Genomic DNA, 27,986 nt, shown 5'->3' with positions numbered 1-27,986 from the left:
AAGTTTAAAATAAGTAGTGTGGTATGTTAAAAAAAGTCAGGGTGAGTTTTTCCTGATGTGATTTCCCAACATCATTGTGATTTCCTGACAACAGCAACTTTAGAAAGTAAGACAGGAAGTAACTAGATATTTTTGTGGCAACAGTTCAAATTCCCTTGAAGGACTTGCAATGCAAAAATAAAACATAATTGTGCTGAATTTTAAATGTTAAAGTATAAAATACAATAAAAACAATACAGTGAAAACTTCAATTCAGTCAAATTAAATAACTTTAATTTCCTAATAATCTACAAGTATCTGTACATTTTAAGTACATAGTCCTTTCAGTTTATGTTCCCACATATATTTAATTTACACCACACAAATGTTCCCTCTCACAGTGATAAATTATACATTAGTTCATTATGCTACCATCTGCAAAAAGTTGAGAGAATCATCAGCTGCATATCACTGATCTCTATTTGTCAGTTTGTCTCTTTAAAACACGTATAAAGGCATCTCTTGGTACTTCCACGTTGCCAATTTTTCTCATCAACTTCTTCCCTTCTGCCTGCCTCTTTAAAAGCTTCATTCTTCTTGTAATGTCTCCACCATACTATGAAAAGGAAAAATATTTTAGTAAGCTTAAATGCAACTACAGTACATTTCACCAACACTAAAGGGCTTAAAAATAGTCAGGCTAACTATATTATGACAAAAGATTATTTTATACTCCAAATAGTTATCCCAAAAGGCCACCAGTTAAAAAAAAAAGCAAGGGAGCAAGTAAGCATGTTTACTTGGACAACTGAGGGTTGAATTCAGTTACCTAAATATATACATTCAGGTAAGCCTGGCTGACATTAGGCACAGCCTGTAGGTGCTTATGTCTGGATAAATTCTCTGAACCCGTATACAACGCTGAACGAACACCATCCCACATATGTGCCTAGCAGAAGAACTCTGTAATAGTTGTGAGAAAGTGACACTTGTTTAATTTTTTTCTAACATGTTTGTTAGAAAATTTGTATCTTCATACATATCAGATACATATCATTTGTATCTTCAGAGAGCTGAAGACAAGATAAAACAATGTATTCTCCTGTAGCTTTGTCCACTCTTGTTGATAGTCAACTATTGCATATTTAAGGCCTTGTCATGACATATCACTGAAAACTCAAGTAAAAGTCTAATCACAATCAGTATCTAAAGAAGCACTTTTATAGTTTCTTAAACCAGCTGGAAAAAAATATTTAGGAAACATGAAATTACACATATATGTGTTTATACACATGCACGTAGATTTACTATATGTCTACAACTGTTTGAAAATGGTGAGACAGGAATGAACACAGACGCACTGTTGACTTCACTCTAAAGAGTGTAATTTTGAAAAAGCCATTACTCTTTCTGATCTACTCTTACTGCAAGCTGCAACTAGAGGTTACGTGAGTTGAATTTTAAAATAAAAGCTTAAAAGTATCTGTTAATATGCCACTGACACCTAGGAGCACAAGCAGAATGTGTCTTTGTTGCGTTTGTAGGGAAAGATTAGCAAGGCTCTTAGGTTTACGTACATCAGAAACATAAAAAAATGAAAAATACTTACGCATTTTGCCACAACATTTTTTCTGTAAGCTTTCAGCCTGTAAAATAAAATAACATATATACATGAACACGTTAGAACATCTCATATATGTGAAGCTAAATACTGAGTTGTCATAATGCTTTTTTCTACTAGTTTTTGTAAGATGTATTAGAATAATGACATTTTCATATTTTGTATATAGAAGACAAAGTTCTAAGCAGAAGACGTAATTCATGTTTCTCAATTCTCAAATTATGCCTTAGGGTGTATAATATGTACATAAAAATTACAATCTTGCCTTTTTATCTAGGACTTCTGCTATGATTCACAGTGCGTTAGATATGTGCCTATATAGATCTATACACACAAATTCTTACAGCACCTTTGCTTGGATCCCTACCTTACATTCTTTTGCCACGATTCAAATCCTATTTAAACAGCAACAGCAAAAATGTGACAAGAAACAACATCAAGGAAACAGTTTGCTCTAAAAGAAGCAAGTGCTGCTAGGAAATAGTTGTGTGTTCAGCTTGCAACCTATTTCCTTTGGAATAGCACAGTTCAGTTCTTTGTTTTGCTGACTCTCCCAGAGATTAAACTATTTCACAACTAGCTAACTTTTTTCAATAGTAACTTTTTCCACTGCCAAAGAGGAAGTGGACACATAGGCGTCAACAAGTTATACCCGCTAAGTGCAACGCTGACCACAAGCAATTTAAAATAAAAATACATTTTTTTCAGTTAAGTTTATACAAAGTCCTTACTCATAGTCACAGCTCAAATGTATTTTTTTTCCCCCAAGAGGTCTGGTAGCATACTCAAGAAAAATATGACTTTACAGTAAAATCAAAAGTACTGTAATGTATAAAAGCATTTAGGTAAGACATTAAAAGGCCGTATTTTAAGTAGCTTAAAAGAAGAAAAAAAAAAAAAAAAACAACAGTGAAATAGAAGGGCTGCACTTACGTTTCTCTTGCAATGATTTTCTTGCCAATAGCGGCCTGAATGGCTATTTCAAACAACTGTCTAGGTATAGCATCTTTTAAACGTTCACACAGGAATTTACCAGTAGCATACGCCTTATCACTGAAAAAGAAAGTCACCAGTATTTTCAGAAAGAGTAACACAACCCCAAAAATATATCTATAGACTAAACTGTTTTATAACAGGATTTTAGTAGAGGTTTTTCTCTTTTTAACTCAAAAGATAAACTGATCAGATCATAATTTTACATCTAATAAGTGGTCTCTGCATGACACCAGTTTCATACAAACAGGTGACTGTATTAACAGACGGTCTTCAAATAAATTTAAAATATTTGTAGTAGACACCCCAATTATCTATTGCACTGAAGCAATTTTGAATATTGTCACAGCTTCAAATACAAGTTTAAACTAGAAGGTCAAGGAGGATTTTCATTGATTGTAGGCCCGAAAGGTCAAAAGATCCATATGTTACAGAAATATTTTTTAAACATCTGGTTTTATATAACAAGAAAAAAAAAAGGTTTTAATGTACTGTTGTCACCGCTAATAAAAATTATCCAACTATATTCCGCATATGCTTCAGATTTTGTAAAGAGAAAAGGACAGAAGGACTAAAGAATCTACTGAGCAGATACTTTCATAAGCCTTTGATAACAAATGGGTCTCTTCTATCTAAAACCATCCATATTTAGCAAACGTTTTTTAGCAATATACAGCTGAATATATTTTTACATGTTTTCATGTAGCAGTGTGACTCCCTACTACCTGTATAAAGCAAACATTTCAAGTACTATAACTGTAATGCTTAATCAGCATTACTTAAGAAGATACAGATATTTATTTGTAGAATTAGGACAAATAAAAATGGCTAGCTTAGTACTGAGCTTATAGTAATCTCGGTAATTTTTTCTCTCTAAATGTAATTCAGCATAATCTTTTATAGAGACTGATGTAGACTATTTAGAGTGAGAGGACTCTGAGCAGAATGAATGCTGTCTACAAGTTAAAAAAATAATTTCTCATCTAAAGCTAAAAGAAAGGCTATCATTAGTTTCAGCAAGCAAAACAGTTCCAGGGTGCAAACTAAACTGATCAAGAAACACATGTTAAAGCAGTAACTGCCTTTTGCAAGGTTGGCCACTCCATTTTACATCTTCTCCAAGTAAGAGATGCAGGTAGATTGCTTAACAGTGCATATTTATGAAAAACACATTAAGTAGCAAATGTATTACAGAGTTATTCCACTCCAGCCCCATGATCTTTCTGAACAAAGTAAGGGTTTCATTTTCCTATGTCAACCTCCTGAAGTTAAGGAATTCCAAGGAGTTCAGGATTTCAAGGATTCCAGTTATGTAAAAAATATGAAAATATACAAATTTTTGGCAACTACATGTTAGTATTTTAAGAACAACAACAACAAAAAAACCTACAACAAAACAACCCCCCCCAAAAGTTGGTATCAGGATTACTGGAGAGGGATTCTGAAATTACAGAAGTGAGCCTTATAAAAACTTTGTGAGAAGAAAGCAAGGGGAGAGGCTAGAAACATGAAGGCATTATTCTCACCAGCAAACCAGTAATTCCCAAGAAACTTACATAAACTGAATCGGTTTAGCAAAAAAATTTCTAAGGTAATTACGTCCAGTAAATATTTACTTTCTCCTGGTACTCTGGCTGGAGACAAGATAACAACAAACTTCTACAGAACAGGAATTATTGGGAGCATAAAATCAATTATTTTGCCCCAATTTTTCAATAGGAAATAATAAGTGCCATAAATAATGCATCTGGCATCTCCTTGACTGGTCCAGCTCCTTAAGAGACCAGCATTTTGCATTTCCTTTTCCTCCCTGCCCTACATTACCACAAAAATATATCTAGCACTTAAATGCCTCTCTTTTTCAGATCATCTCCAAAAATGGTGATGTGGCGAAATCCTCAATGCTCTTTTCATACATGTTTGTCATATATTAGTGATACATATAGATGCTCTCATTGTATATTAATAGGAAAGTCTTATTTCTTTGGAATAGAGAATCCAGTCAACCTACTTGTGTATGATTGTTGCCAGTTCTTCAACTGGATTTCCATTTAGGAGAATATCCATTTTGATAAGGTCTGCTGCCTGGTATCCTGCATCTTCATAATCAAAACTAAATGAAAGGAGTTTAAAAGTTAGTGATGATTTTGTAAAAATTACATTCTGCACTCTTTGTTCCACAGATTTTAAGTTTTAGGCACGTTTCTTAATAAAGCACTCAAACTTTTTATTAAAATAGGAGCACAGTTTTTAATAGTCTGTCAGTATGTCTCCCTTATGCAAGGCTGGACTAGAGATTCACTGCAGGTAAATCTCATCACCACGACAGCAGAAGACATCATCCTGACTTCCAGCTACTGAGCAAGGTTAATCAATCAAAAATCTACATTCTTACTGCAACCTCTAAAGAGTTTATTCAAACACTTCTTTGCTATCAGCTGGAAGTTCCTTAAAGCTCCAAGCAACAGAACCCTTCAACACAGTCTCTGAACAGTAAACATCCTTGATGTCACAAATCAAACACTGTAACACTGGATTGTCTTCTTTTCATCCTTTCCTTTGACAGACTTTTTATATGACCTCTATTATCATTCTCTCTGACAACCAAGTTTTCCTCTTCATTTCCAAACCATATTTCTCCTTTGGTATGTATGGGCCTTGCTGTCTGCGTGTCAGTTTGCAATACCACTAATCTGGTCAGATCTGAAATACCAGAACAGCGCAGGGTGGGGGAAGTACTTCGAGAGTATTCGGAAGTACTTCTATCTTAATTAGCTTAGATAAACCACAGTTGTGTGAATAGAATATAACAGAAATATGATTACTGAGAGCATTAAATATACAAGCAACATTAGGGAGTCAATTAGGAAATAAAAATCAAGAAATAAGACAATGCAACATTGTTTGCAATCACACCTGAGTTAAAGGAAACCCAGCCTAATTCTGCTAATGAGATGGTTTCTTGATAAACAGATTGGGTTTTATTTTTATTGGTTGGAGAGCTAGGTCCCAAGAGAAAATTCAAAATCTCCATCCCCGTTTCTTCTACCTGTCCTTCTTGCCTCCCCACATCTGCTTCTACTTCAAATATACACAAGCCCTGCCAAGACACATCTTACCTCACCTTTATAAGGCATATTTAAGAAAACACAAATTCAAACCAAATTCAGTCCTTCAATAAAATTCATTTTTATGCTTATAAAATGAAAAATGTAATTAGGTATAACGGCTCCTGTCAAAACATAACATATCTTACTAACAACATGTCTACATACCAAGTTTGTAAGAGCTATTGAGTCTCCTGTGTTATAAGCCCATCTGCCATGCAACATTTTCCCTTCCATTAAACTAACAAAGGCTCTTCACAAACAGCCGAGCATTGTTCTAGCCTCTGAATTTATAGAATCCACCCACAGCAGAACATTTTGTCTCAAAATACAGATGATTTACTTTATTCCCACAATAGAGCATGTAAGTAAAGTAAGTGTTGTTTGTTTTAAATACAGTTTGTTGATTGTTTTTACTAGCTTTAAAGAATCAGTGTTTGGTTATTTTCCCTTTTCCACCAAGAGGCAATACAGTAAGAAGTACATTTGCCCTGATTCCTATGAAAGAAAATGCCCACTGTCACTTCAGACAAGTAAGAACCACGTAGATTTTATTCACCTAGATGAGCAAGTGGTGCTCTGTATGTCACACTTGAAAAACACATGTGTCACCAAAGAAAATTATTATTAGGTAGCGATGCACTTTTAGTGTTTTTCAGATGTAATTTCTATCCTTTTTCACAGTGGATCTAATTCATTAAAGGTGAAGTAAGACTCGATTTGCAGCACCATCATAAAAGAATATTCTTTACTTGTGCCCTTCCATATCTTCTTCTCAGATATTTTTGTGTTCCCTCAGTTAGGGTCCGGAGGGGAGGGAGGGGAAAGGGGTACAAAGGAGGTAGTTACCTTGCATAACCAGAAGACAGAGACTTAAGAGCATCATAAAAATCCACAACAATTTCATTCAGTGGAAAGAGGTATTTTAGCATAACCCTGTGTTCATCAATGTACAACATATCCTTCTGGACTGCCCTACGATCCTAGACAAATAAAAGTTGTTTCAGTTCCCCTTTACAGAAGTTTTCTACAAGTAAATACAAACAAATTAAAATAAACAGTTTCCAAAAACAAGAGAACTCCCGTACTTCAAGCCCTAAAGTAACTTTCTTATTGGCAGTTTGCTAAAGTCCCGGAACAAACTGCAGCAGCATCATAAATGAAGTGGTTATAACCGGGCAAACGATTCAAGTCTATCCTCTCTGAAAGCTGAATTTGTAAAATCCTTAACAGCTTCTGCTTACTGCTGCCTTTTAAATGTCTACTCATTTGTCCGTAAAATCTCACTGAAATTAAGTTTTCACACACATTGGAATATTACACAGTATGACTCGCAGGCTCATCTTCTTTCCTGCCAGGAGGGTATCTTAAAGTTATTTTAGGAATTCTTTTTAATAGATCTTATACTTCACTGTACTTACATACAAGTACTGTATTCTGGTGTATTATGTATTTTGAAATGTTAAAAGCTAAGAAAATTTTGTGAAGAAATTATACCAAGACAATATGCTTGGCAGTTATATTATTTTTAGTTAGAGGTATTCCAAATACACTCGGCGAAATGTGATTGCCCGTCACTATCATAAAAGAAACTCCAGTGAAGTACTGAAAACAATATGAAGCCTCAGTGAAGTGCTGACAGAAGTTGTGTCTCCATGAATATACTTCTAAAAACCAATAAATCTTATTCCCCTGCTGCAGATTCCATTCTTTCAGGAAAACAGAACTAGTTAAGAATCTGTCTAGTGCAGGATGTAGGTACTTTATTGTCACTGAGCTTCATCACTAACTTTCCCTATGAAGATTTTGCAGTTCAGAAGTAGTTTTACACATAAAATGTTTAAATACTATTGGGAAAAAAATAATTAAGAATTACTGCCAAAGATACTATTTTAGTACTTAAATCTAGTATCTTACTATCTAGTATCTTCACTTAAGTATGACATGAAGAGCTTAAAAATGCAAATGCCAAAACAAAAAATATATACCAACCTGACACAAAACAATTATTTTCCCAATATATTCATGAGGTGTTACAATAGTACCAAGAACAGTTGGCTCTAAATATTCAGATACTGAAAGTTTATCAGGAAACTGAGCAGGGTTGATAATAGTAATCTCTGCTTTACCATACTCCTGAAAACAAAAATAAAACAGATACTGTAATTTTACAAATAAGTAGACTGAATAGCAAAGGAGACAAAAATAACATTGAAAAAATGCTAAAACCAAAAATGTTTCAATTGCTTGGAAACACCTGTGAATTACACAACCAAAATTTATACCGAGTACAATTTTAAGAGATTTCTGCATCACACACAGAAGTATTTTGTCAGCATAGCTTTAAATATGATTGTTATATAGAAAGATTATAGGAATTACTTTAACTAGGAAATGTTTTTTTAATCATTTTATCCAGTGAATATTAAACAGAATAAGTGCTCAGAACTAGGACTACAGCCTAGGGTTATCCATAGACATAAAAAAGGCTTTCTATCCACTCTCCATCGTCTTTGAATGGTTATGGAGAACAGGAGAGGTGCCTGAGGACTGGAGGAAGGCTGACATCACTCCGATCTTCAAAAAAGGCAAGAAGGAGGACCCAGGGAACTACAGACCAGTTAGTCTCACCTCTGTCCCTGGGAAGGTAATGGAGTGACTCATTCTGGATGTCATCTCCAAACACATTGAGGAACAGGAAGTTATTGGAAGCGGTCAACATGGATTTACCAAAGGTAAATCATGCTTGACCAATCTGATAGCTTTCTATGATGTTATAACTGGTTGGCTGGATGAGGGGAGAGTCGTGGATGTCATCTACCTTGACTTTAGCAAGGCTTTTGACACTGTCTCCCATGACATCCTCATTAGGAAGCTGAGGAAGTATGGGCTAGATGAGGTGACAGTGAGGTGGATTGAGAGTTGGCTGCGGGACAGAACTCAGAGGGTCGTGATCAGTGGCACAGAGCCCAGTTGGAGGCCTGTAACCAGTGGTGTCCCCCAGGGGTCAATACTTGGTCCAATTTTGTTTAATATATTCATTAATGACCTGGATGAGGGGACAGAGTGTATCCTCAGATACCAAACTGGGTGGGGTGGCTGACACCCCAGAGGGCCGTGCTGCCATCCAGCGTGACCTGGACAGGCTGGAGAGCTGGGCAGAGAAGAACCTAATGAGGTTCAACAAAAGCAACTGCAAGGTCCTGCACCTGGGGAGGAAGAATGCAAAGCACCAGTATAGGTTAGGGGCGGACCTGCGGGGAAGTAGCTTGGAGGAGAAGGATCTGGGGGTTGTGGTAGACAGTAAATTATCCATGGCCCAGCAATGTGCCCTTGTCGCCAAAAAGGCCAATGGAATCCTGGGCTGCATAGGGAAGAGTGTGGCCAGTAGGTCGAGGGAGGTCATTCTCCCCCTCTACTCGGCACTGGTGAGGCCACAACTGGAATACTGTGTCCAGTTTTGGGCTCCCCAGTTCAAGAGGGACAGGGAACTGCTGGAGCAAGTCCAGCGAAGGGCAACTAAGACGATTAAGGGCTTGGAGCATCTGCCTTATGAGGAAAGGCTGAGAGAGCTGGGACTCTTTAGCCTGGAGAAGAGAAGGCTGAGGGGAGACCTTATTATGGCGTACAAGTATCTAAAGGGTGGGTTGAAGGAGGATGGAGCCAGGCTCTTTTCAATGGTTCCCAGTGACAGGACGAGGGGTAATGGGCACAAGTTAGAACACAGGAAGTTCCGTTCAAATACATGGAAACAGTTCTTTACAGTGAGGGTGACAGAGCACTGGCACAGGCTGCCCAGGGAGGCTGTGGAGTCCCCTTCTCTGGAGATTTTCAAGCCCCGCCTGGATGCAGTCCTGAGTAATGTGCTCTGGGCAATCCTGCTTTGGCAGGGGAGTTGGACTAGATGGTCTCTAGAGGTCCCTTCCAACTCTGAAAATTCTGTGGTTCTGTGATCCACCTTTCTATCTCTCTCTTGCCTGTAGAGCAAGGATCTTCCTTCTTATAGGATCAGGACAGAGTCAGGCACAGCTTCAACGAAGACCTGCTCTAAGTATTCTGCATTTTGGTGATAGGGACATTCTTCTTTAAATAGAACTTTGGGTTCAGGCTCCTTTATGGGCTGAAGTGAGCTTAGAAATTACATTTTTGATTCTTGTGCAAATTCTTTCATTGCCTATTTCTTGGACGCCAACATAACAATAGGGGCTGAAGTTATCCTTCTGAAGTAAGAATAAAAGGAACATCATGCTTCTTATCATATACATACAACCTCTCCCACGCACCAAAGCAAAGGATTATATCACTTCCACTGACAAGGCAGTGTTCTTGAACAACGACCCAACTTCCAGCACTGTTTGAAAACAGTGTCCCATATCAGCAGTCCAGAATCACTTATGCACCAAAAAGTGTCAACTATGTCACTCACAGCTGCTGCACTGCCTAAGGAAGAAACCAAAACAACTGGAGAGAAAAGAGGTCTGTCTATGCCTTACACCTTGCAAGTATAGCAACCTTTCTTATACAAGCTGCTTGAAACTTACAGATTTTCTGTAGTGTGTAGATGTACCTGTTGGATAAAAACAAGCCAGCCTATTTGCAGCCTGCTTTCAGCAGCTGCTCTTAAGTCCACCTTTTTCTCTCACCCTCTCAAACTCAAGCACAGTATTTGCTTTTTGCACCCAGATCAACGAAGTTTGCACATGCCTATTTCACTGTGATCAAAAACTCACTTGTCTTCACCAGCCCCTGCCAGTCTACAGTACCATTACAACCTATTCCTAAAAATGTTAATGTTTTCTGACTGATAAAACCTGATTAAAAAAGTGTATAAGTTTAAAAATCTAGATGTTTATTATATGATACTTTTAAGCTGTTATTTACATAACACTGTAATAAATTTAACATACCTTTATCAACTTTGCTGAAGAAAGAACAGCTTTATATGGAACCGTTGGTGCAGTCAAAATAACAGACATGTTGTACTCTTGCTCCAAACGTTGATTAAAAACTTCCATATGTAGAAGACCAAGGAAACCCAACCTGGGAAAAAAATATCCTGTTGGTGAAAATATTTCTATATGCCCTGGAATTTCACAGTGGTTTGTCCTTTTCCCCCTCCAGCACGTTTACACTGCTAGTCTGGCAATATCAGGCACAGTGAACAGTCTCCAAATGATCCTACGGTATAGTATGAGTCTTTGAGAACAAGACCCATCACTCACAAATTGCATACTCTGCACAAATACAGAACATAAGAAAACCAAGTGTTTTTAATCTTTACCTATCATTAATTTGAGTTAAAGCTCCTAGTCTTGAATTCATTTTCATTCAACCTTCAGTTGACTTAAACTTGCATTCTCAATTTACAAAGCATTCCAGAAATGAAAGCAGTATAAAAGCCTCACCTCCACCCAGCTCCTAAGGCAAGGCTACTGTCACGATGAACAGTTACACTGGAGTCATTCAATGTCAGCCTTTCCAAAGCACTTTTGAGATTATTATATTCTGTTTGATCTACAGGATACATTCCTGTCAAAACATATTAGATAGCAGTGATGTGACAGAGTGTATACTTAGCTTTCAAATATGCCCTTTACAGTGAACATGGTAATGAAATCAGAAATAGCTTACTCTCTGTTCCAACTTTTTTAAAATGTGAAAAACAATACCAGGACTTTTTTTTCCCCAAAATCAGTTAAAACACAAAAGTTTTAGACTGCCTGAAAAAAAACAGGGATTAACATTCAAACTGTAATGGTAAGGATACTGTACTCATCTATTCCTTCACAGTTGTGGAAGATGCACAATTGAGCATAACCATTGTTTTGTGGGGCTGTAGTGTAAACATATAGCTTAAGCATAAATGAATAAGCAGAGAAACTTCACTGAGATGTTCCTTCAAAAGTAAGAGTGAAGAGCCAAAAAAAAAAAAAAAATAATTTGCCATATCAAAGCTCTGAATGTTCCTGTATCTTTTGAAATTAATAAAAAGCAGCTGTTTATATAATTACTGCCTGAAATAGGTTCTACTGTACCACTTTTCACATCGCCTTGTGTTCAGAAAATGTAGATTGCTCTACACCAAGTAACACTCAAGAAAAATTTACAGGATTACACTTTTCTACATTCACTAACAGACAGTACAGTCTCCAGGAGACAGTTCAAGTGAGTTTTACACATTTCATCACAACAAGTCTAGAAAATGATTTATGGAATTTATTTCTTTCTAAAGCCATCTTCCATAGCATTTGTAGTAGTTATTGACGCTGGTGGCAACAGCTCAACAGAACTATTCAAGCTTAAAAAGCCAAATATTTTACAGAATCGTTCTGAGTACCAGGTTTGGTAGCTCACCATATTTCAAAAAATTAAACAGTTCTTAATTTTTAAAAGAAAAAATATTTCACAATAATTATGGAAACCTGGTTATCAAGATGAAGAATTCCAATAAACGGACTTCATTTTTTCAAGTCTCAACCCTTCTTCTCCAGCTATCTACTGGCATTAGAAGCAGTAATTGTGGCTAATAATACATGTTAGCCTTGTATTTGTCTAAAACCAGTCTGCAGCTCTTATGAATCTTGTCTATTGAGACGCAGGGAAAATTACACAAACCTATATAAATGATGTGCCTCTGTAGCTTAACTTTGCTAAAATTCTAATCCTCACAACCCTTAATATACCCATATATTATTTTATAAGCCCCAATAGCTCTCTTACTCTTGTTATTGGAAAAAATTAGTTCTATGTTATACCAGTTTACTCCTCACCTGCAAAAACCATTGGCTTCGCCGACTTAAAGCCAGGCAAAGGCTCCACTGGCTGTTTATACAAAAACAGTGTGTCTCCTATTTGGGCTTCTGTTACTTCTTTCATTCCAGCAATCAGGTAGCCCACCTGTCCAGCATATCTAAATAAAATTGGCATTATATGGACATGCTTCTTGGCATTATCAGTACCTCTGCTATTTTCCCCACTTGACTTAGCCCAGTCAGAAATTCAAATTAAATCACCCCCCTAAAAGCCCATACACAGTCCAAAAGCTAGATTTAACTTGTGTCTCCTATAAAATTTATCTCAAGCAGCTCTATTTCTGTTAAACAGTATATTTATAGTTGTGGATTTTGAATTCTGTGCTACTCCCAGTTTGAAAGCTGGAGCTAGAAGGAACTTCTCAAGGATCTAAGAAACAGAACCAGAACAGTTCCCAGCTGCCACCACGGCCAGTTTCATATACTAAGTGGCAGAAACAACAAAAGACAAATGCTTTCCATCATCATGCTGTTTAGGAGAGGAACTCATGGTAGAATAAGACTACAACACAGTATACTGGTTTTGGCTAGGATGGAGTGCTTCATAGCAGCACCGTATGGTGCTGTGGATTTGTGAATAAAATGGTGTTGACAACACACCAGTGTTTTAGCTAATGCTGAACAGTGCTTGCACAGCATCAAACCTTTCTGTTTCCCACTTTTTCTCCCCTGGCAAATAGGCTAGGGCAAGTGGATGGGAGATGACACAGCCAAGACAGCAGACCTGAACTGACCAAAGGAATATTCCATGCCACAGAACATCACGCTCAGCAATAAAAAACAAGGACCGCAGTGTTTCCAAAGTGGCTGTTGCTTGTACACTACCTTGTCTGCTAGTGGTCGGTCTGCTTGTGAGAGGTGGTGAGTAATCGATTGTCTTTGCATCACTTCCGGCCCCACTCTTATTTTTCCTTCACTTATTTACTGTCTTTATCTCAACCCATGAGTCTTTACTCACTTCTTGCTCTTCCAATTCTCTCCCCTATCCTGATGGGTTTGGGGTAGTGAGTGAGTGGCTGGTTGGGTGCTTAGTTGCTGGCTGGGTTCAACCCACCACACACAATAAGGTAGTCTCACTAAGCATCTCTCAAGAAAGTCATTAACACATACTTGGATGAAAACTGGTAAAGCTTCTCTACTAATTCTAAGTACCTGATTTTCTTCCCACTGCTGCCATGAGGAGCCAGTTTCTGGAATCTGTTGCATTCATGGATTATAAGTTTTCCACCCTCAAAATATGCTGCAGCAATAACTAAGATGAATCCCCATTCCCTTCCACTCTCAAACAAGGTAGTGCCTAGAAATAAATTGGACAGCTGAATAAGAATATCAAACACTAGTCTTGAGAAAAACTAGCTGTCCAGATGTTCTATGTACTATACATAACAGAATGGCTTCCTCCCCCTAGCAGTGCCCAAAAAGCAGTCCCCAAAAGCTTCTGCCTCAGCATGCCCAAAATGAAAAACACTGACATTGAACATTAAATTACAGATAATCATAAAAAAATCCACCACCAAAGAACAAGAACAAAAAGCTGACATCTCCCAGCCCTTACCACTCAAAGCAAAGAATCAAACAGAATTGAAGGAATTTTGTAGCTTACAACAGTTTATGATTTATTCCACTGAAATAAATTTTTACTTACAGTTTATGCGTTGGCTGCTCATTTGGAGTCAGAATTCCGACTTCATTAACTTCGTATCTTTTCTTTGTGTGCGCAGACACAATTTTATGCCCTTTCTCAATCTCCCCACCAAAGAGTGCAATGTTAGCTATGACACCTCGGTAGTGGTCAAAGGTAGAGTCAAATACTAAGGCTTTCAATGGATCAGCAGTATTACACTGGGGTCTGTCACAAAAAATTTAAAACAATATATTAAGCAGTATGTTTTTCATTCAATATCAAATGAGCAAGCACCCCAAAAATTTCCGTATTAAAACAGATAAAACTACCAAGTAATTTTTAGTAAACAAACACACCCCAGACATCATTCCAGTGTTTCACTATGAAGCAGCAAATCTTTACTTTTTTTCTCCTATATGCAATAACAGTACAGATAGAACAAAACCAAATTCCTATTCATCATACCCATTTCACAACAAGTGAAACTGATGCTTAAAATATCATATTACAGGGGAAACAAAAATTCAACAGCTACATGCCAACAGCTGAGGGTTTTTTTTTTAAAAGAAAAAAAAAAAAAAAAAGAAGTCCACTGATATTTTGGTTTTGCCATCCTTGATGGAAACCTGATCTTGGATTTTCACTGTGGTTTCTTTTAACTATAATTATTAACCAATATGAGGACTACAATTATTAGCTAATAGCAGGAAAAAAGATTGAAAAGCAATATGCTGATTGAAACTGAACTATAATTCAGCTGCTTTGTCATCAAGTTCCTAGGCAAATTCTATTTTAAAGGTTGGGTTCAGACTATGAAACTCTAAACACAGCAGATTTCAATTACCTTTACCATTTTAACAATGCAATGTTCAAAAGGAGTAACAGTACACAGATACTCAAACACTAAGTTTTGTGGAAGATATATAAACATTCATAGAAGTATCGCCTTTCGAGTCTCACCTCTCATCTTTCATTTCATACTGACTTCATTTTCCTCTCACACTTCTTAAGAATAGTCCTCCCTACTGACATTCACACACGTGTTTTTTAAAAGGCATCTCAAATTTGAAGTGTCATTTTTTCTGATTTGCAATTTGAAACTGACTTAACCAGCTCAGACATTGGGTTTCTCCCACATCTCTTCATGAAGTATTGACTTTACATCAGATAAATATTAAGTGCAAAACTAGTGCCATTATACTGTATAAACGCAACTCATGGTCTCCTAATTAACCTTACAAAGTTTCATAACTAAATACAGAACTTACGGTGGAATCTTCTCAATGACCTTTTGAAGAACTTTTTCAACGTTTGTTCCTTGTTTAGCAGAAATCTAAAACAAGTCCAACAACAATTTGACAAGACGTGTCTTACATTAATTCAGTATCTATTAAACAGTATCACGTTTACTTAGTTTTGGTGGCCACAGATAATACTACCCATAAAAGTAATAGGGGGTGCTATTACTATGAAATGCTTACTTGATTATAAATTATTCTGTAACTTTTTTTTTCCCTTCTGAATGGCAATTGTTACAGTAAAAGTGAAAACAAATTTTTGGACCCATAATCAGAAACAATTTAAAAATCTATCTGATGCCATTCATCAAGACATAATAGGGTTTTTTTTAACTATGTTCTCCACTCTTGTTTTCCAGAAGACAATCTTTAAGAAATTCATGTATGTTAGACAAAGCCAGGCAGACAGATGACACCCTGTTGATTTACTACATGTACACATCTTTCATAAGCTACAAAGTAGATAAAGATCTACAATCAGCCATGTTACAAAAAACTTCAGGAGATCTTACCCTTACACATTCATCTATAGGGATATCAAACAGCTTCTCAATTTGTTTTTCAACTCTTTCAGGGTCTGCATTCTTCAAGTCAATCTGAAAAACAACAAAATGCTGAATACACAATCACATATTCCGCATGATCCAGCACTGTAGTTTCCAAATGTGCAAGTCAAGGAACCTTTATTTATTTATAAGTAAAACAAAGTTCTAACTTTTTTTACCATTATATATTTCTATTCAAGGATACATTTCTTACAAATCATCCACATGTTTAAACAACCCAACTATTTAACATGAAACTCTAAACCCTTTATTACCTTATTTATGACAGGAAGTATTGCAAGCTGTGCTTCGAAAGCAAGATAGAAGTTTGCCACTGTTTGAGCCTGAATACCCTAGAAAATAAGCATTAAAAAAGTTTAACATGTAATATTCCTGGTTTTTTGCTGTGCTTTTTTTTTTTTTTAAGGCATACTATCCAATATAAGATTATCTTGCTATTCTATCCATGCCTTCATTTAGAGGATAGAAAATAAGTTATTGATTATATACATTGCTAAAAAAGAAAACAGCATTCCTAAGTATCATTTCTCATAATCTGAATATAAGTAGGCAAACTAATAATGCTGTATGTGTGACCATATACATGCAATTATTCATAGATAGCCCACTATTATGGAAAAATTATGCACCAAGTACACATTTCTGTATCTGTTATTTATTTCTGAATAGCCAAGATCATAACAGGAACCTCAAAAAACAGATTGTTTGTCCACAACAAACTATTCACAAATGGCATAAGACAAAGGAAAAGGGATGTTTATCATGGTAATAAAACTGTAGTGACTCCAGAGGGCAGGGACATACCTTCAACTTACCTTACAGCTATTTTCAAAAAAGAAAACAAATTATCAGGTTTGTACCTGACATTTCTTTCAAAAGGATGGCAAAAGAACAGCTCTGATTAGAAGAAAAAGGAAGATGACCTTCCAAATCCAAGTACTAGGCAAGGAAAAACAGAGAGAGAAAGAGACACAGACAGAGATGCTAATGAACGAGATTATAAAGCCTAATGTGACAATTGGACCAGAGAGGGCAGAAGGGGGTGGGAGAAGAGGGAGAAAAGAGAACCTACTTCTTGTCTTCCCCCTTGTTTACAACAGATCAAGTGGAAAATTATTTACATAGGAATATTCATTATGGATATATGGGGCCAACTTTTTAGGCAACATAAAGAAGCAGAAAAAAAATATTAAAAAAAAAAAAAAAAAGTATGCAAGACCTGAATCTTGACTATTACCTCCAGAATTCAGACTGGCAGAAGAAACATTAGCAATTAGAATGAAAAAGTTGAGTTTGTGAGCATTCTGGCTAAAAGGCAAATATAGAACACTAAATAATCACATAATATGTAAATATGATGTAAAAAAAATACATACACATAAAATATAAAAACATCAGTACATTTACAAAACATTTATTACTGAAGCTTACTTAAGTCCACTTGCCCACCAACCTAGGAAGCAACAAGCATTCATCATCACTGAAAGGAAGCTAGACTTTTTTATATATATAACAAAGAAAAAAGTAGCATTCATTTGACCCTTGTACAATCCAATCACAAATACACCACAGAGAAAATTATCAAAACACTTTGGGAGAATGTGTCCATATTTAAAATCATGTTCCCAAAATCCTCATATTCTAGTCTGTTAACTGTTTCTGATGTTCCTAGCACTGTACAAATAGAAGTATAACCAAGATCTCTAATTTCACTTTCCTCCTAATATAGACTGTGTCTGCAAAGTTATGAGTATCACCTTACAGACATTTTACTCCCTCGCTCTCCTGCTTCTCCTGAAATATCAGTCAAAAACCTATTAATCTAGCAAATATAAAACTTCAAGTTTCCAAAGTAAGTTTATTCACATTCAGCTTACAGTGTCCTTTAGCTTTAATGTTGCCAGTATTAGTTTGTATTATTGACAATCAAAACCACAACAGCAATTAGTTACAACTAACAGTGTGGCTGGTTGAACAAATCATCAAACTTTCCAACAAGAACCTGAAGGTACTCAAATGGGTATTAGTACAACAGCCAAAAGTTCTCCAGACTGCCATTCGCAAAGTTCATACTCTGTACAGAGTAGGATCTGATTCTTCACTAATCCTGTGCTTTAACTGCTATGTCATGGAACTGCAGTAACTATCAACACACAAGCACTTGTCTCTAGACTGTTTTTAAAACTCCCATTGCTACTCTTCTGCAACATAATACTTTTATGCAGATAGACCAGGGACAAAAACACTGATGGAAAAAATAATAAAAAAAAAAAAGCAAACCCAACACATGAATCTTCTCTCTAGCTTGCCTAAAGAAATTGCTGAAATTTTAAGTAGAAAACAAGAATTAAGAACTCTACCTCATTTGCGTCCACTACAAGTATGACACCTTGACAGGCAGACAATGATCGCGATACTTCATAGCTGAAATCTACATGGCCCTGTGGGGAAAATAAATGTTTACAATTTCAAGTATTTCTAGAGTCTTTTGCAAAGATTTCTGTATTACAATGTTTTCTTTAGTATTTATGTTCACAATTCTTACAACAAGAAGAAACAGAATAAACACAAGAAACCAGAAATCTCCTACTTTTAAATATAAAGACATTTAGCTTTGTGTGATTTAAACACTGTTTATACTTAACTTACTGGCGTGTCAATAAGATTTAAGAGGTAGTTTACTCCTTTATGATTGTAAAAGAGAGATGCAGATTGTGCTTTAACTGTAATTCCTCTTTCGCGTTCCACTTGCAGTTTATCCAGCACTTGTTTATTACGGTCAGTTTTAGCAATTGTTCCTAAGATAAAAAAACAGTTTTATTACCTCATTTAGTACATCAGCTCTCAAAAGAAATAATTCTTGAACCAGGAATTCTTGTATCCCAGGTTAACATGGGATTCGCAGCCACAAATGAAGCTTTTGCAGCTGATTAAGCTGAACTTAGATTTTCATTTAAAAATCAAATTATGCTTCAACTCTTAACTTTTTTTTTTTTTTGTTTTTACACATGAAGTTATACAAAACACTTTACTGAATAAGCAGGATACAAAACATCATGTAAGTCTAAATCAGGGATTAAGAAGTAGCAGCAGTTCCACTCATCTCTAAATAATTTTGATATTTAAAGAAACTTTGCCTCCTATCACCGGAGTGCAGCTCCATGGCCCACAGCTCCAACCAGTGCCAATCTCAAGTGTGAAAAGAACATTATCATAGAGCTTGACAGACCTGAATTCAAAACTCCATTCTATCACAGTCATCAGGTAAATTTGCCCATAGGTAATCATATAGAATAACTGTGATCTAAAGCTTCTCTCCCAGGTTTTGTTTTGCTCACCCCTTAAATAAGAAAAGCAAGACTCTTCCAAAGGGTATTTCCGAGTAGCTAATTTAAGCTCTGCCCTGAAATTAGTCTCCTCTTGGGAGATGCAGCAACTGGTTTACAGCTTACCTTGGAGAACCCTCTAAGGCAACCTCTGTCTGTCTCTTCCAAGGAAAGCCTAACTCCAGAGCCACTTATAGTTATGAAGATCCCTTAGCACTTCTGTTTCTCACTTTCACTTTAAAGGGGGATAGTTTTTCTTAACCTCAACAATAACACAGAAATAAAAACACTGAGGTCCAAGCAGCACTCCAATGAGGACAAAATAAATACCTCTGAAAGTAACACAACTTCACCAATACCTAAGAGTGAAGGAAAAAAAAGTCTATATAGCAGCTGAAAATCCATGGAATTTACACTTAATTACTATCAGTTATTCTACACACTAAATCTAAATCAACATAGGGCTGTAAGTTCCTAAAACTTACTATGCAACACAATATCAGCTTCAGTATCAGTGAGCTGACAGGACAAGAGATAACGGGCACGAACTTGAACGTAGGAAGTTCCATCTTAAAGTGAGGAGGAACTTCTTTCCTTTGAGGGTGGCAGAGCACTGGCACAGGCTGCCCAGAGAGGTGGGGGAGTCTCCCACTCTGGAGACATTAAAAACATGCCTGGACGCTGTCCTGTGCAACTTGCTGTAGGTGACCCTGCTCTGGCAGGGGGCCTGGACTAGATGATCGCCAGAGGTCCCTTCCAACCCTGACCATTCTGTGATTCTGTGAGCTTCACCACCATGAAAGGCAGTTGTTACGGTTTGCTCACAAGGACATATCATTACTTTCATCTAAGTACAAGCAGCTGAAGTTCCTCTCTGTTTCAGTAACACTTTTGAAAACCACTCTCTTACTAATTCCTAGGTCATGACAGTTCCCTTCTGTCCACTCCAAACACTGGCAGTAAAAATCATAAGCTTGCTGTGTACTGGTCTAATGGACGATTGGTCGGGAATGACAGGAGTAGTATCCTGAACAAGGAAGTACACTCCTTTTCAGTGTCTTTCTAAAATACATACTTCCTTGAGTGAATTGCACACTTCCTTACCCCTACTTGTAGGCAGATCTCAACCAGAAAGTCAGTCCATCATATTCACATCTGTAACACTACACAACTGGCAGCCTAAAAGCACAAGCAACCTAGCACTAGAAGAGCAAAGAGATTAGAAATTTTAATAATAAACCAAGCTACAGAAGCTTACACATCATCTTACATGTCAAGAAAAGGTAGTAAAAAATGAGAACACTTACCTGTAATTTCCAGCAATCTGTCAGCTAGTGTACTTTTGCCATGATCTACATGAGCTATAATGCTGAAGTTTCTAATGCTTTCAACAGGATATGTTGACATATCTAATTTTTCCTGAAAAAAAAAAAGAAATTTATTTTCATAAACCACGGTTACAATCTCTACATACAATATGACCTAGCCTTTAAAAAAGAATTAACTCATTTTTCTAGAAGATGCATAGGTTGAACAGTGATACAAAAACTTAAATTGCCATCAGCATTTTATTTTAGTCATACATGCATATATATTTATTTTTTACTCTGAATAATCGGGAAGTATGCTGGAAAGCATTGCAAAAAGTACTACGTTCTATGAATACAGGGAGTTGGAAAACTTAAAACAGTTTCAAGTTTGTTAAACTACTCAATTTAAGAATTAAGAAAACTGGGTTCAGGAGACCATTAAGGAAATCATTGTTCACAAGCATGATAAGAATACAGCGACATTACCTAGCAGCTCAGGTAGCTGTGACCTCATCATAAAGGGCACGCAGACTTTGCGGAAAAGAAAGCTACAAGTAACACTTACCATGGCTAAATTAAATAAAAAAAAAAAACGCAGAAAACCAGACTCACTTCCTTTGTTCACACACAAAAAGGTCCGACACTAAAAAAACTTTTGTGTTATTCCTGCTCGTTCCAAGTAATATGACGTTTTGAAGAAAAGTGGCTTCTTTGCCTTTCTGAGCTTTCAGCATCAGGAACCAGAACAACCCTAACAGCACTTTCCTGAAGATCTCTGGTCGACGATTTTAGAGATACACAAAGCTCATCTCTCTTACACAGACCGTGCCTGCAGCTCCGGGCCAGGCAGAGAAGAAAGCACGCCCGGAGTTCTTTGCTAGCACCGATACACAGCATTAAGCAGCTTTATCTGAAAGGATGCCTCGACTTGCAACGGCAATTCCTCCTACCGCCAAGGGGACGCAGACGCCCCTGCAGCGGGAAACGGCTACTCCAGGATGCCATCGCCTGCCTGGAAAAGCCACCTTCTGCACGCAGGCCCTCCGCCATGGGGACCCGCTGCAGTCCAAAGGCCTCCCCGCACCCCATCCCTCCGGGGCCGCCCTGCGGACTCACCTTGCCGCGGGAGCTGTACTGCCGCTGGCAGGCGGCGGGCATGCGGGGCGGAAGGCAGCGCGGGGCGGCGGCGGGGCGGGAGCTCCGCAGGCGGGCCCACCACACCGCCGTCCTGCCGGCGAGGCCCATGGCGCCCGGGGCTGGGCTCACCACCTCACGGCGCGGAGAGGCGCTCGGCAGCCTCAGCCCCCATGGCAGCCCGCCTCCGCTCCGCTCCCCTCACCGCCGCGCCGGCCCGGCCCTAACGGTTCCCTAACGGCTCCCTGAGCACGAGGCGAACACGAGCGGCCGCCCAGCGGAAGGCAGCGCCGGAAGCGCTCGGCGGCGACAGCGGAAGTGGTCACAGAGGCACCGCCTCCTTCCGCCTGGCGACGGGGCGGCCACGGGGAGGCCGTGCTTTCCTGTTCCGGTATTCCATCCCGCCTCTAGCTGATGGCCCCGAAGCGTGCTGCTGTCGGGGTGCCCCGGAAGCTAATTTCAGCCTCGCCTCAGTAGGCTACGGGCGCCCCTGTGGCTGTTTGTGTCCCGCAGCCTGGCGGGATGGGCCTTTGCCCGCACCTTCGGTGTCGGCTCCCCGCCGCGGAGGGCCTGGCTGGGTCCGAGCTGTGCCTGGGTTCTCCTGTGACGGGCCCGTAATGCTGCTTCAGAGGTGCCGCATCCTCTGGGAAGAGCCTCCACAGGGCTTTACTCTTGACTGTCTTATTAAAAAAAAAAACATCCCAAAACACAGCAGTTTGGTCCAGCTCCTTTTATGTGATGTCCTAGCAACAACGGTTTCTGGGACATCTTCCCTGTGTATTTTTTTTTCTAGGCTTCTAGGAAGCAGAATAGCAAGCAGAATTGCAACCCTGGACTTCAGCAGGGCAAACTTTGGCCTTTTCAAACAATTACTAGGGGAAATCCCGTGGACAAAGCTGTTTGAAGGTAAAGGTGCCCAGGATAGCTGGTCAGCATTCAGGGACTGCTTCTACCAAGCTCAAGATCAGAGCATCCCGACACGTAGGAAGTCAAGGAAGGGAGCCAGGAGACCTGTGTGGCTAAACAGGGAACTGCTTGTCAAGCTCAAGTGGAAGAAGAGAGTTTATAGATCATGGAAGGAGGGGCTGACCACTTGGGAAGAGTACAGGGCTGCTGTCAGGGGATGTAGAGAGGCAACTAGGAAAGCTAAGGCCTCCTTAGAGTTAAACCTGGCAAGAGGGGTCAAGGACAACAGGAAGAGCTTTTTCAAATACATGGCAGATAAAACTAACACCAGAGGCAATGTAGGCCCACTACTGAATGGGGTGGGTGCCCTGGTGACAGAAGATACAGAGAAGGCAGAACTACTGAATGCCTTCTTTGTCTCTGTCTACTCTGTCGGGGGCTGTCCTGAGGAGTCCTGTTCCGCTGAGACCCCAGATGAAGATGAAGTCAAGTCAATGGATGAGTTTGCCTTAGTCGATGAGGACTGGGTCAGAGACCAGTTAAGCAACCTGGACATCCATAAATCCATGGGTCCAGATGGGATGCACCCACGGGTGCTGAAGGAGCTGTCTGAAGTCATTGCTGGACCACTCTCCACCATCTTTACCAAGTCTTGGGAAACAGGGCGAGGCGCCTGAAGACTGGAGGAAAGCAAATGTCACTCCAGTCTTCAAAAAGGGCAAGAAGGAGGACCCGGGTAACTATAGACCGGTCAGCCTCACCTCCATCCCTGGGAAACTGATGGAACAGCTTATCCTTGGTGTCCTCTCAAGGCATATCAAGGATAAGAGGGTTATTGGGGGCAGTCAGCATGGCTTTTCCAAGGGGAAGTCATGCTTGACCAACCTCATAGCCTTTTATGAGGAAATAACGAGGTGGATGAATGATGGCAGAGCGGTAGATGTGGTCTACCTTGACTTCAGTAAGGCATTTGACACGGTCTCCCACAGCATCCTCATGGCTAAACTGAGGAAGTGTGGACTGGATGATTGAATAGTTAGGTGGACTGCGAACTGGCTGAAGGAGAGAAGCCAGAGAGTCGTAGTCAATGGGGCAGAGTCCAGTTGGAGGCCGGTAACCAGTGGAGTGCCTCAAGGGTCGGTACTGGGGCCCATATTATTCAATATATTCATCAATGATTTAGATGAGGGAATTGAGTGTACTATCAGCAAGTTTGCTGATGACACTAAGCTAGGAGGAGTGGCTGACACGCCAGAGGGCTGTGCTGCCATCCAGAGAGACTTGGACAGGCTGGAGATTTGGGCAGGGAATAACTTAATGAAATACAACAAGGGAAAGTGTAGGGTCCTACATCTGGGCAGAAACAACCCCAGGTTCCAGTATAGGATGGGGAGCTACCTGTTAGAGAGCAGTGTAGAGGAAAGGGACCTGGGGGTCCTGGTGGACAGCAGGATGACCATGAGCCAGCACTGTGCCCTTGTGGCCAAGAAGGCCAATGGCATCCTGGGCTGTATTAGAAGGGGGGTGGTTAGCAGATCGAGAGAGGTCCTCCTTCCCCTCTACTCTGCCCTGGTGAGACCGCATCTGGAATATTGTGTCCAGTTCTGGGCCCCTCAGTTCAAGAAGGACAGAGAGCTGCTGGAGAGAGTCCAGCGTAGGGCAACTAAGATGATTAAGGGAGTGGAGCATCTCCCTTATGAGGAAAGACTGAGGGAGCTGGGTCTCTTTAGTTTGGAGAAGAGGAGACTGAGGGGTGATCTTATTAGCGTTTATAAATATATAAAGGGGGAATGTCATGAGGATGGAGCCAGGCTCTTCTCAGTAGCAACCAATGATAGGACAAGGGGTAATGGCTTCAAGCTGGAACACAAGAGGTTCCACTTAAATTTGAGAAGAAACTTCTTCTCAGTGAGGGTGACAGAGCACTGGAACAGGCTGCCCAGGGAGGTTGTGGAGTCTCCTTCTCTGGAGACATTCAAAACTCGCCTGGACGCCTTCCTGTGCAACCTCATCTAGGTGTTCCTGCTCCGACAGGGGGATTGGACTAGATGATCTTTTGAGGTCCCTTCCAATCCCTAGCATACTGTGATACTGTGATACTGTGATATAGAGAGCCCAAACTATTTTTACAAGTTTTCCAAGTTTTTTGAACTTTGGTTTGTGGATGGTTTTTTTGGTATGAAATCGCTCACAAGAACAGCTTGGTTTCTGATTGTAATGTCTCAGTGCTGCTGCAAGGCATAGAATACAGTTGTCTTGAAATACTGGCATTACAGAGGGATCTGTTCCGTGTGTCTGTGGTGCTGCCAGCATGTAACTGCTCTGTCCCTCTCAGTCGCGCTTGTAAAGTTTTAGAAGCAGAAGAATTGTTATATTCTCAGATCTGTTCTCTGTGCGTTACTCTTTATCAAAGTCTTCCTGCATTGACATTGTCTTTGCCAGATAACTTTTCTAGCTTGTATTTTTCCTAGTTTAGCTTTTTTTTTTTTTTTTTTTTTTAGCTGCCTCCATGTTTCTCTGTTTTTTTCTTACTTGAAAGTTTTGCATTAAGGTTTCACAGACCTGGGAAAACATGCAGGGCTGGGGTCACTGCTCAGTTTACATGTATCGGCTTTGTCTTTCTCACTTGCTCAATCTAACCAGGATTTCAGTTGTAGCTACTTAAAATATTTCAGAACTGCCAGCAGACCACTTAGCTAAGAAAACTGCAAATATTTTTATCAGATTCAGAATCTAGAGATGTACCAAATAAAACAAGACAGAATAGTTTTTGAGGGTAAAAGTATTTAAAGGAAGTTTATTCAGGATATGAATATAAAAATTGTAGTCCATTTAAAGTTACAATGATTTTGTGTCAAAAAGCTGCATAGAAGTATCTGATACACAGTGCAGAGGGCGCAGGAATTCTGCATGTATCGACTTGGGGGTGCGGTAGTAAATTTGCTGGCATAGGTCACTGTGCTGTGCTGATCACATTGGGTTTGGGTAGTAATGGGCAAAAAGACTCCTTCAGCAAATTCATGAAAATACGTAGGGAAAGAGAAGTGTGTTCTTGAGTGGAGAATGAGTGTGACAGGAGCCATGAATCCAGAGATGTGATCCAGAGCATACGTGTGGGTGTAGCATCCATATTTGGATGAAAACGTTGTTACTCCTATACACAGGTTAAGTTTGATGCACTATAGATATTGGCTTATCTGTGTGCAATAACAGAGAACATAAATAAATAGCAATCCTATAATTCCTAAATGGATATTGTCTTTGCTATCCCAAAAGACAAGAATGCCAACAAATCTAAGAAGACGCTCTGTTAGCAGGAAGTAAACTAATATGCTTTACAGAATATCTTCATATGTCACCACCACAGAGCAGTATGTATAGGTATCACATTTGAGCAATTCTAAAAAAAGGAAGTGCAGAGGTAGTTAAATTGCACAATCGCACTAGCAGCGCATTTGCTCATTAAGTGACAAAATCACGTAGTCACAAAAATACCCGCAAAAGCAAAAGTTATTGCAAACCAACTAGCATGACTGAAGGTTGCATTGATGCTCCGTATCTACTCCTTGGAGAACCAGGGCTTGCATTTGCACCACCTGCACCCCAAGCTGGCTGAATACAGCCAGGATGCAGGGTGGTGTGCTGCAGTAGTTACTGAATGAGCTTAGGAGCTGCGGCTTCATGCTGGAACTCGTTCTTGTCCTGTTGGCATGGAGTGAACGCCTATGGGATGAGTCCTGGTCCATGTAGGGAGGCAGCAGTCCTTAAGGTTAAGCTGTTGGTGAGTCCAGGTATTTTGGAATTCTGAAATAAATGAAGAAAAGCAGGAATGGAACTGGGTTTCAAGTATGACTCCTAGTCATGGGAACACAATGTATGAATTATAAGTTCAGACTGCTGGTCCATCAGTAAGCCAGGATAAAGCACAGCAGAAATTACAAAGTCGTCTGGCTTTACCTTCACTTTTCAGCTTGGATAAACATATGAAGCAAATATTAAGATGTTTTATCAATATGCAATGGAAAACACTTACTAGTATATTTGTGGAAAAGTGTCCAGTTCTGCAGAATAATAACAGTTAAAGCAAATCAGTAGCATAAACATGAATTTTCGAGCGATCCATTTACTTGTCAAAATGTGATGGATGGATGTACACAATTAACATTTCCTGTACTTCAAAAGCCGTTAGTTATAGCAAGGATAAATTAAATGTACCTATCATAGCAACCAATGATAGGACAAGGGGTAATGGCTTCAAGCTGGAACACAAGAGGTTCCACTTAAATTTGAGAAGAAACTTCTTCTCAGTGAGGGTGACAGAGCACTGGAACAGGCTGCCCAGGGAGGTTGTGGAGTCTCCTTCTCTGGAGACATTCAAAACTCGCCTGGACGCCTTCCTGTGCAACCTCATCTAGGTGTTCCTGCTCCGACAGGGGGATTGGACTAGATGATCTTTTGAGGTCCCTTCCAATCCCTAGCATACTGTGATACTGTGATACTGTGATCATTAGCTATACTGAGTAACATAGGAGCCGACCACATAAAATGGTAAATTCAAACATTTGCAGATTCTTGACTGAAAACGTGAAAACAAAAAATACACATGAATTTCTTGTCTGATTGCTAAATATCTCCTTATAGCTACACGTGAATGCAGAACTGAATGTCCTATCTATATTTTTCAGTTGAAGACTTAATGTAATTCTGTCATAATTGCAAATCAGTGAGTGTTATGTGTTATTTCCCAGCAGTTGTGTTCAACAGAAACAAATATGTTCCCCAATTGGCATGGTGTCATAGCCGGAGTTTTAACAGGAGTTGTATGTTTTGCTATAAACTGTCAAAATTGCAAAAGTAAGCATTTACACAGTGGTCTTAGTCATCTGCTAAACTTCCCTCAGTGAGACAGTCGCACAGAATGGAATAGCATACCATAATGCAGTGAATAATACAAAAGGTAAAGATGCATTTCCCCAATAGTAAAATATGAGCTGATAAAATGCAGCTAAGGTTTCTTAGTGTTATATATATAGATATGTATATATATATGTATGCGTGTACAAGGCCAGGCAGATCAGTAATCACTGGTATCTATGAAACACAGCAGAGACTGTATCACTTGCTATTCGATCCTTTGGAAGCAATCTTTGGTAGCACTGCGAGACTCTGGAAATGTAGAATTAAAACCAGAACAAGATTCCATGATGATAATGGGGACAACGAAAGGTATGTGGGGGTATTTCTTTATCTCAATTTTGAGGATTTCTGTAACAGAAGCATGGGTAAACGAGATCGGAGATTTCTGTTCTC

The 27,986-nt window shown here is 39.1% G+C and overlaps 1 protein-coding gene across 1 annotated transcript; it reads right to left on the bottom strand.

Annotated features, from left to right (window-relative positions):
• Nucleotides 1-251: 251 nt before the first annotated feature.
• On the bottom strand, nucleotides 252-22,075 carry GUF1 (GTP binding elongation factor GUF1). The gene is made up of 17 exons (XM_082482972.1): nucleotides 21,753-22,075; nucleotides 20,634-20,745; nucleotides 18,650-18,798; nucleotides 18,361-18,441; nucleotides 16,255-16,332; nucleotides 15,947-16,030; nucleotides 15,405-15,469; nucleotides 14,158-14,361; nucleotides 12,471-12,610; nucleotides 11,106-11,229; nucleotides 10,608-10,740; nucleotides 7,693-7,836; nucleotides 6,550-6,683; nucleotides 4,605-4,706; nucleotides 2,534-2,653; nucleotides 1,589-1,625; nucleotides 252-595 (listed from the first exon to the last, which is right to left on the bottom strand). The coding sequence occupies exons 1-17, from the start codon at nucleotides 21,879-21,881 to the stop codon at nucleotides 458-460; spliced, it is 1,974 nt and encodes a 657-aa protein (XP_082339098.1). The 5' UTR covers nucleotides 21,882-22,075; the 3' UTR covers nucleotides 252-457.
• Between the last annotated feature and the right edge of the window lie 5,911 nt (nucleotides 22,076-27,986).

Source organism: Vanellus vanellus (genome assembly GCF_965231255.1).
Source record: "Vanellus vanellus genome assembly, chromosome: 4".
Taxonomy (NCBI): domain Eukaryota; kingdom Metazoa; phylum Chordata; class Aves; order Charadriiformes; family Charadriidae; genus Vanellus; species Vanellus vanellus.
This window is presented reverse-complemented; position numbering and strand designations above follow the sequence as displayed.

Coding starts and splice junctions, on each gene's coding strand:
- GUF1 (XM_082482972.1), bottom strand. CDS start 21,881: ATGGGCCTCGCCGGCAGGACGGCGGTGTGGTGGGCCCGCCTGCGGAGC. Junction 18,799..20,633: donor CAGATTGCTGGAAATTACAG/GTAAGTGTTCTC, acceptor TTTTTATCTTAG/GAACAATTGCTAAAACTGAC. Junction 11,230..12,470: donor GAAGCCAATGGTTTTTGCAG/GTGAGGAGTAAA, acceptor ATGTTTTGACAG/GAATGTATCCTGTAGATCAA.